This window comes from Sapajus apella, unplaced genomic scaffold (genome assembly GCF_009761245.1).
Source record: "Sapajus apella isolate SASKATOON/1434 unplaced genomic scaffold, GSC_monkey_1.0 scaffold58, whole genome shotgun sequence".
Lineage (NCBI taxonomy): Eukaryota > Metazoa > Chordata > Mammalia > Primates > Cebidae > Sapajus > Sapajus apella.
This window is the reverse complement of record NW_022436998.1, coordinates 2,122,685-2,133,067: the sequence shown is the minus strand read 5'-3', so window position 1 is coordinate 2,133,067 and position 10,383 is coordinate 2,122,685. Positions and strand designations below refer to the sequence as shown.

The 10,383-nt window shown below is 35.2% G+C and overlaps 1 protein-coding gene across 7 annotated transcripts in view; it reads right to left on the bottom strand.

Annotated features, from left to right (window-relative positions):
- The window catches only part of LOC116528292 (protein FRA10AC1), a 90,372-nt gene continuing 79,989 nt past the window's right edge, over positions 1–10,383 (bottom strand). For 4 of the 7 annotated variants that reach the window (XR_004258971.1, XM_032245497.1, XM_032245500.1 and 1 more), the window contains 3 exons: positions 7,206–7,244; positions 1,330–1,408; positions 1–245 (listed from right to left, as the gene is read on the bottom strand). Coding sequence is in view for 6 of the 7 variants with exons in the window: in XM_032245497.1 (XP_032101388.1) it covers positions 203–245; positions 1,330–1,408; positions 7,206–7,244 (161 nt within the window). In the remaining variant the exon portion in view is untranslated. The remainder of the gene's footprint in view (positions 246–1,329; positions 1,409–7,205; positions 7,245–10,383) is intronic. The other 3 variants (XM_032245498.1, XM_032245499.1, XM_032245501.1) reach the window with 2 other exon arrangements.

Here is a 10,383-nt window from a genome sequence, read left to right as displayed (position 1 = left end):
TTTAAAGGATAGGGAAGTCTTTAATTGAACTAATGAATTTCCAAAGTAATTGATATTATGAGAGAACTTGGATTTTTATTTCCAAAGACAAACCACACAAGCTGTAATTTGCAGATAAAAACTTACATAAAATTTCAAAGTGTCTGAAGTTTAAAACTTCATAAAGTTTCACATTAAGGAGCGGAGGCTTCTTTCTCTCGTCTCACAGAAACAAGCCCTGAAAATACTCATCGAACTCTTCTTCCCTATTTTAAAAAAAAGCATACATATTAAGATCAATAATTAGAGTAAAAAATCACTACATGACACATTATATAAGATTAATAAAATAAAATACTTTAAGTCAACATATTGGCTGATTCTGCTGTATATCAATATATTCTCACAATTCAGCCATCAAATAATTCTTAGTTTCTAAAATGATCATAACTATACCCAGATAAAAATAAAAATATTTCATATGTTGGCACCTATCCCTAAATGTATTACCCAAAATTTTGTTTTGAAATACTTGTGAAATGTCATTGCTTCTCTTTAATTTTTGGTCTTACTTTATCACTTCTCTGTTCATTCTCATTTTAAACTATAGTCTCCTCAATAAATAAATTTAAAAAACTATTTTTAAAGAAAAATGTAAGTCTAGGTTACATTGGGGAATAACTAAGGGGAGTTGGGTAAATCTGCTTAGGCTGTAGTTCTTTTACTACTCTGAGCATAGTAAATATATTATGTATTTGTAGCAGTAGATATATTGTTTTATTTTTTTAAAACAAAAACTAGTGTGACCACAGTGTAGAAGGGTACTTCCCATGCAAGGGGCTCAGTTGCATAGGTTTATGATAATCACAGTATCATGGAATAGGCTTCTCCGATACAGCCATCTCTGAAGAAATCCAAGCAAGGACCAGAAGGTCATCTTTTAAAGTGAACTGATCAAAGATTTATTTACCAGGAGGAAGCTGGACATGTTGGCTGCTTATGACAATGGCTGGGAATAAGCTCTAATCTTACCAGACTAGGCAGTCCTGGGTATTAAACAGATCATCATGATGTTGTATTTTTTCGTTAATAAAGCCGTGGTGATAGCTTCTAAACTGATTTAAAAGGTACGTATTATCCAAAAGAAATTAGGCGGGTGTGGCAGTGTGCACCTGTAGTCCCAGCTACTCAGGCGGCTGAGGCAGGATAATTGCTTGAACCCAGCAGGTGGAGGTTGCAGTAAGCTGAGATTGCGCCACTGCACTCCACCCTGGGTGATGGAGCTAGACTCTGTCTCTACCAAAAAAAAAAAACAAAAGGTATGTATTATCTACTAATATCAGTACTTACTGTGATTTTTCATCTGTCTCTGGTAGTGGACCCTTCCAAAGTTCAGATTCTGAAGTATTTTCTTCCTTATCAGAGTTTCCTGTTAATTTAAAAGAGATGATTTTTAAAAATGTATTATACTTAAAACACATTTTTAACTATTTACCAATACAGTTAACTTTTTATTTAACTGAGCTTCAACTTTTATGGCTCTCCAGAAGTTTAATTCACTCTCACAGGTATGATAAATTCTTTTAAAACATATATAAATAAGCTAAAAAATACCAGAGTCTCGGCAAAAAGGCCAAGGATTTTTAAGTCTCATGGAAACTTCTCTAAGTTACACTGAGTTAAAGTAGCAACTCCAATATTAACTTTTGTAAGTGAATTATCTCTTGCAATATAGTTGTCTCTGACCTAGTTTCTTCTTTTTCTTGGTTCCATAGAAGACATGCAAGTTAAGATTTACACTTGTAGAGAACATATTTACATTAGAATTAGCACCTTAAGAACTGAGCTAGTATGTAAGACCAGCTAATTAAATTATTATTTTTTTAAATTGTTAGACATTCTAAAAAACCAATGCTGATTACATAATTGGAAGAAGCCTGTTTCAGTGAAGAAATTGGCATTCTCACACATTGCTGGGAGTGAAAATTCTGTAAACCTTCTTGAGGAAAATCTGGCAATATAGATCAGTTTAAAACACATACCCTTTGACCAGCAATGCTGCTTTTGGGAATTTGATTATTTACATAGATAAATAAGCACCTCTGATACATATGTACAAAGATACACATGGTATAACAACAAAAAAAAAATCCAACCTAAATTACCACGAATTAGGGATTAAGGACTGGTTAAATACTATACAGCTGTTTAAAAATATCAGCATATCTGTATGTACTGCCATAGAAAAATGTCCATTCTATACTAAATTTTTAAAAAGTTACAAAAAGTATGAATAGTATAATATATATGTTAAAAGTATATACATGTTATATACATACATGTAATTTTATATATGTATCATAAGTTTGCAAAAACCAACCAAACTTAACAGTGATTATATTATCTGTGGGTTTGGAATACTTTTACTTTCTATTTTAAATATTTCTAAATTATTTGTATTTTAAACAAAGAGCATGTATTACCCTCAAAATCAGTAAAAGCGATATTTTATTTATAAAAACAAAACAAAATAGAGATATTTCAAATAAATCACCTTTATTAGTCAACTAAAAATTTAAAAATACTGCAAAATTATCAGGCAATAACACCATATTCCACAAAGTAGTTAAATCAGCAAACAATTCCTCTCCAATAACGATTATTAATCTAAAAAAGAAATGGCACAAATGTGGCCTGTCAATATAGAATGTCCTTTAGTTAAACACAACATAAAAATAAAACAGCATTGATTTGTTATGGTGGTTCTAGCCTTTTACCTGTTGGACTTTGAACCTTGAATCAACATGTGTGTCTAAACTTTGCTCCTAACTGAATCTATTCTGGCACCAATTCTAGCAAAAATAGCAAAAAGGGAGAGGGCATTTTGTACTCTAATGATCTACATACAAATGATAAAATTTCAATCTTGAAAACAAATTCCTGGCTCAATGACATCCATCACTGGAATGGCCAGTGTCCCAAATTTACAATATGAGGGAAAAAAGAATAAGAATCTTCTCCTATTTTTATGAAAACTCACTAATATGAGATAAAGCATAGAAAAACTAACTAGGCTAGTAAGGTTATTACTATGGTGTTACTCTGTTAATGATGCCAGAGAACAAAATCTACAAGGCCTTTAGAAGTGGGCAGCTAATTTCAAAAGGATTGACTCTGTTTTCTTATTCCCTTCCAGGAGTACTCCCCACATGCCAGCTTTCTTACACCAGTTTTCTGATATCAGTCAATCAATTTTACTAAAAAATCAACAGTTTAGAGTAACACTATAAAATAACTGTCTTTAAAAATGCCCACTAAAAATGTGGCCAGATATCCCTAGAGAGTCAAGTCTACAAGACTGGACTAAATGACCTTTACAGTCCCTTATAACCCTAAGAATCTACAGTAACCTGGTTTCCTGAAGGTTGGCAGTCACTACAAATCATTGCTATCACAACTGTTACAACCTACCAGAGGCGGGACGGCTATTACTAAGGAAAGAACAATTGGAAGAACAGGCAACACAAAAGAATGCATCACTGGCAAATAAATCTATTCAGTACTTATTGGCAAGTAGTGATCAGAATTTAAGTCACTGACTGAGTTGAAAGGGGAAAACCTGGAGGTCATTTAATCCAACACTTAGCCAATGAATGAACCTTTCACTGCAACACCTCCAGTAACAAGTGGCAATCCAATCCATGCTTGAACACTCACTACTCCAGAGGTAGCCCATTTCTCCATTCCTTTTGTCAGTCAGTTCTAAAGGACAAGTTTTTCCTTAAATTAATGCAAAAATCTGTCTTTGAGCAGTTCTGCCAATGCAGAGTCGTAAAAAATAAGTCTCCTACGTAGTAGCAGCCTTGCAAATATCCAGACAGTAATTTCCATGTCTACTTCCTCACCTCTTCCCTCCCATCCCTTCACTCGTCTCCCAGCTAAACATCTGCAGTTCCTCCAACATTCTCCCTAAACACAATTTCAAGTTCTCTCGATACCTCAGTTTTTTTCTTCTTGACCTGCTTCAAGTTTTCAATGTTCCTTTAGAATGTGGTGCATACAATAAGACTGCATACAATTTTCCCTGTATATTTTGAATAATGAAAGCAGGCCTATCATCTTGGTTTCTGTGGCTATTACATGATAACTAATAACTTGCCCTACTGAAGAAATGGCAAATGTTTCCAATAATCATGATAACAAATGGACAGGTCAGATTTTTACAGACTTAACTTTTCATTTCATCAATTCTAGAGAACAAACACAGGATTTCTACATCTGTCTTTTTCTTTTCTGATAATAACAGCTACGGGTTATCAAGGACTTACTTTGTGTCAGGCGCATACTTTACATGTATGTTTTCTCATTCAATTCTGATAATAATCCAACAAAGTAGGTCTCTTTATACCCATTTTATAGACAGAAGTGAAACATAGATGAAATCATTTAATGTGGATCTGTATAATGCATACGCCAAAACTGGAGTATAAAGAATAGATATAGCCGGGCGTGGTGGCTCATGCCCAACACTTTGGGAGGCTGAGGCAGGTGGATCATGAGGTCAAGAGATCGAGACCATCCTGGTCAACATGGTGAAACCCCGTCTCTACTAAAAATACAGAAAATTAGCTGGGCATGGTGGCACATGCCTGTAATCCCAGCTACTCAGGAGGCTGAGGCAGGAGAATTGCCTGAACCCGGGAGGCGGAGGTTGCGGTGAGCCGAGATCGCGCCATTGCACTCCAGCCTGGGGAACAAGAGCGAAACTCCATCTCAAAAAAAAAGAATAGACATACAGTTGATTTCACTGATGAACAACTGATTGATGATACAGGTAAAGGGCATAGACTTTGGAATTATAAACTTAAACTTATGTGTAATCCTAGCTCTGTCATCAACTACTTGACCTTGGACACTTTACTTCAATTCTCCGGTTCTTGGGAGATGTCATGTGCATGGTGACTACAGACAACAATACTTGAAATTTGTTAAGAGGGCAGCAAGTCATCAGTATATTTTAAATACACACATTTTTTAAAATTAAGTTTCTTCATTTATTTAAAAACATTCTCTAGGTCTTAATTTTTCTCATCTACAAAATAAGAATATTGTATGCCCATTATTAAGATTAAATGAGGTAACACATCTAAAGAACTTACTACTGAGCTGACAGAAAATGAGTTTTTTTCTCCATGGATTTGGTTTTAATAATCCATATGTTAAATGGGTTAAGAAGGTAACTGAGTATTATCCAAATGGAAATAAAACAAATAGCAAAATGTGATGTCTGAAATTGCCAAGACCATGTAATACACATGGCTGACTGCCTGAGAGGATATTTGGGGTTAGCATACCATAACAATGTCATCGTTTCCTGCTTGCTATGGTAAATAGCTTTCTGGCTGCCAAATAGCAGGTCAGCTTGAAATGGATAATTTGTTTTTTCAAGGCCAAATTAAGCTAGAGGTTTTTCAGATTGGATATAGTCTTCACAGTATTCACCCTGCTTCTACTAGTAAAAATTTCACTTAGTTGAGGAGAGGTAAAAGAGAGTTAAGGGTTATTTCTAGGAGGCAGGGAAGGATTCAGAGGGCAGGGGTGAAAGACAGTGGGAGGGAGAAGGCAGGCAGAAGAAATAAAAGAATAGCATCAATCAGTGATTCAAGAATTTCTTCCAAAATATTTTTAAATAATAAAAAATTAGAACTGAAAAAGGGGAAATTTTTCTACATTACATAAGCATTCACACCTCTCATTGTTGGAAATGGATGAAAACTAAAATACACTTTCCCACTTTAGCCTGTATACACTTTTGTTGAAGTATGTATCTGTGATTTCATCCTGAGCTAACATTGGTCCACTGGCCTTACAACCGGCTGTATTTTCGAAATTGTCACTACATTTCACCTAATTTAGGAAAGGACCTCCTGATAAATTAGAATTTACATGGGGAGAGAGTGTCAGTGCTTTAAGACACTTCAAATATGTTGAAAACAAAGTTGGTACAAGCAAAATAATTATAAGGAATATACTATATTCCTAAGTTAGAGGAATACCTCCATCAACATCTCCCTTCCCACTAAATTTTTAAACAACTATCTTAAATTTCTATTTTTCTCAGTGTAAAATTTCTGATCATTGAATATTTAAAATTTCTTGTTAAGAATTACACTAAATGCATATAATGTTTATATTTGAGTTGTGGAATTTGGAATAATTATCAAACTTTTTTCCCTGAGTTTGCCACAATAAATATTCATTATTTTAAAGTAAGAAAAAAAAATTTTTTTTTAATTCTTAGGTTTATAAATAAGCAAGTAAGCCTAGAAATCTCAAGTTTCTAAATTTCTATGAAATAAGTCCACAGAGTATAAAATGAATTAGATATGCTATTGAACTACACCTTATTAGTAGGCCTTGAGCCTACTATAAGTCTTTAAAAAATTCAACATCGTATTACTGCTTAGATTCAAAGCTACTGTTTGTTATGACACAAATTGCTGTCCCCTTTTACAAACCCATAGAAGACTCCTCTCTCAAAACTGCCAGGAAAAAGCTGAACACTCTAGGAGTTCTCATTGTGATCTTATGGGTACAATTAACATTTCTACTGCAGGTTTCACTCTTAGGTTTGGTTGTTAGGCAGAACACGGACAGATCTGTGACCTATCTTTGCAATTATGCAGGACTTTTGGGTATACATTTGTGTGTATCAATTTCACCCGTAGCGCTACATTGCTATTCTACCTTATTTTTTCATTATTCTGACTTTTTTAACCTTAAAAAACTTATTGTGTATGTTTTCATAAGTCATTGTGAATACTTTTTGGAAAGTTGCAGGGAAAAATAAAATTTGCAGCAAATACTCAACGAAAACCAATCTGTTTTGATCCAAAATAGTGAAAACCATAAGACTAATTTAAATCCATTACAACCTCATCCCTTTATTTTTCTTCCTTCACATTTTATAACATGAAATTGAAAGATATATCCATTGTATATACTGGAAATTTTTTTAAGGCTCTCTGTATTTAAGAAATTTAATATCCTTAATTGGGGAATAAATCCTATACACTTTTGGGCTTTTTCTACAGTTTTTCTCATGTACAAAAATAATTCACAAAAACAAAAAATAATTCACATCACAGCAAGATGCAATTCACGGGAAATCCAAATTGCAAATACCTCAAATGCATATTTTTATTAAATAAATACTTGTTACTTACTATTTAGAGAATCTTCTGATTTCTTTGAAGATGAATGCCCTTTTGAAAAGGAAACATCATTCACTTATTAAGTATCATCTTGTGGTAATACAATCACTGTAGTTGTAACCAGAATTCTTAGCAATATTCTAGTTTGCTTATAGTCTTACAGATAAGCACTTCACTGTGTTCTAATCTTTCATGTTCTGTAGTCTTATCTCCCTAATTAAAATGTTCTTTTAGGCAGGGATCATATCTTATATTCTCACATGGTCCGTAATAGCCAGCACAAAACTTAAAAAATAATGAGTACCTGCAAAAAAGCCAAAATCTCATATTGCTCAAAAGAAAACCTCACAGATTAGCTGCAATATAAGCAATAATTTATTATCTATAGAGATGTTCAACATTTGAAAGCAGTTTACAAATAAACACTTGCTTTTTACAATATCTTTTCTAAGGTCAGATATAGATGAGCATTAGTTCTCAGTAACTGATAAGAACACATACAATTACATCACAAAACGAAAATTCTCAGCTCTACAATGGTTATCCAGTGAGAGAAACAAAAAGAGAAAGGCACTGAAGATCAGTGAAATTTTTTTTAAAAAATCACCACTATACAGAGCTTCCTGCAATAAGACCTCAGGGAAAATATTTCTGAAGGATGATAAAGTAAAAAAGGGCAGGTGACAGATGGACAGTAACAATTCCTCTGATGTTCCTGGATAGGAGGCCTCATAACCCAAAGTTTTTGGCCCCTTTACACCAGATGAGGAGCACAAGAACTACAGGGTAAGGAAATAAGAAATATATTCCTTCCTGTCATCCTCTAATGAGAAACATGATACTGCTTCCCAATATCCAAAGGTCAATAGGTAAAAAAGACATTAGGCCTGATTTGGAGGCCCAAGGACATAATTAGACCCAAAGGGAGGAAGCTGTAGATTTGGGCTGAATGTTAAGAGAAACATGCAAGCAATTACAACTACCTGAAAATGTAAAGCATAATTTTTGATAGTAGTGGGTTCCTTTTCCCTGGAAATGTTGAACCGATGCAGAATAATCACATGATATACAGCAGTGCCTCTCTCAAACTTCAGTGCATATGAATCATCCTGGGAGCTTGTTAGTAGACCTGGAAGGGTCTGAGATTGTGAGTTGCTAACAAGTTCCCAAATGCTGGCCAGAGGACCATACTTTGAAAAGCAAAACTAACGAATGCCCTTCCAATCCTGATTCCAGGATTGATTTCTGAGGCTCCTTTCAACTTTGAAAAAATGCGGTTGAATTCACTGATTCACTCACCTACATTTATTGAATGCCTACTACAGGACCAAGCACTATCAGGAATTAGAGATAACGAAGTAAACATGTCACATAGTCTCTTCTCTCACAGAAAATAAACAAATTATTCCAAGGATACTATGTATTTCTAAGTAAGTGACAGGTATTATTGGAACGTGTTATAGGAATCTTATTTGGAGAAGTGAGGTGAAGGGTATCAGGAAGGGCCTTTCCAAGGAAATGAGCTAAGCTGAAACTTGAAGGATTAGGTAGCTTTGGGGAAAGGGGTGATGGTGAGAGGGCTAAGATTCTGAACATTTTGCCAAGACAGTCTACCTAAGTATCTTGTTCTCCCCACACCTGTCAAAGCAGGCTGGTCCTTAAAGTCAGCTATTGATCTTTCTTACTTTTTCTCTCTATCCTTTCATTTGGCTATCTAGTCATGCATCTATTACTTATTTAACATTTTCTAAGATGATAACCTAAAGCTATGAGAGTTGATGGGATCACACTGGGAGTACAGAAAGAACCTAGAGAAGTCTAGGTAAGAGCCCTGAGGAACTCTAATAGCTAAGAGTAAGACTGAGGAGGAACTTCAGTTAAAAGCAGCTAAGGAGGTCAGGTGTGGTGGCTCATGCTGGAATCCCAGAACTTTGGGAGGCCAAGGTGAGAGGACTGCTTGAGGCCAGGAGTTTGAGACCAGTCTGGGAAACAGCAAGACCCTGTCTCTGCAAAAAAATAAAAATAAAAAAATTAGCTGAGTGTGGTAATATGGGCCTATAGTCCCAGTTACTTGGGAGGGTGAAGGAGGAGGACACTTGGGCCCCAGAGGTTAAGCCTGCAGTGAGCCAAGATTATGCCACTGTATTTCAGTACTCCAGCCTAGGGCTTGGGTGTCAGAACAAAACCCTGTCCTTAAAAAAAAAAAAAAAAAAAAAGCATCAGTTAAGGAGAGGCCAGAAAAATAGAAATAAAATTAAAGGAAGTAGTTTTGAGGCATGTCAACAGTCCAAATACAGCTGAGATGTTAAGCATTTATTAATTACTCTTCAAATTTGATCCAAATTAAGGTGGTCTGGCAAGAAGGAATCAAGTCAATGATAAAGCAATTCTGGATAATCCCAGATAAAATATTAAAGAGTTCCACATGGTTTTCCTAAAAGTTAGCTAAAATTTTGTTATTTTCTGTTATATGCCATAGAAGCTGGGGTAAAAAAGCTGTATTTCTAGAGACTTTAATCTCAAAGGCACTCTAAATAGAGAATAAGAAACAGATGTCTCAATTCCATCCTGCTTTGGTTTTCTATCCCTGAAGAATCTTCAAAGTCTTTTATTCTCTCATTCTTTATTATTTATGCTGAACACAAATGAGCTAGTGGGGTGCTAGGGACATAGCAATGAACAAAGCAGGCAGAATCTCTGCTTCTCTTTGCCTTTTACATTGTCATATATGTAATAATGGAAAGTGTCAGGAGCCATGACAGCATTACAAATGAGAGTCCAAACTTAGATACAAGGTGGGGGATGAAATCAGGAAAGGATCCTTGGAAATGACATTTAAGAGCTTAGACCTGAGGGATGAGCTGGGATAGAACTGAAAGTTTTAGGAAGAGAAGACACAGCATCCATATAACCCCTAAAACTGAAAGAAGCTTGGCATTTCCAGAAACTGAAAGGCTACATGGGGGGAGTGTGAAAGTGAGGTACGGAGTGGTGAGAAACAAGACTTGTATGGTACACAAGTTCTGGATCACATAGAACCTTTTAGCTTTGTCCAGGATTTTGGTTACCAGCCTAAAAACAACAGGGAACCATTGATTTATGGAGACTGGATTAAGAGGAGGGAAGGTGGGATGGCAAGACAGTAGTGGAGCCCATAAGGAGAATGTAACAGTAGCCCACAAGAGAAAGT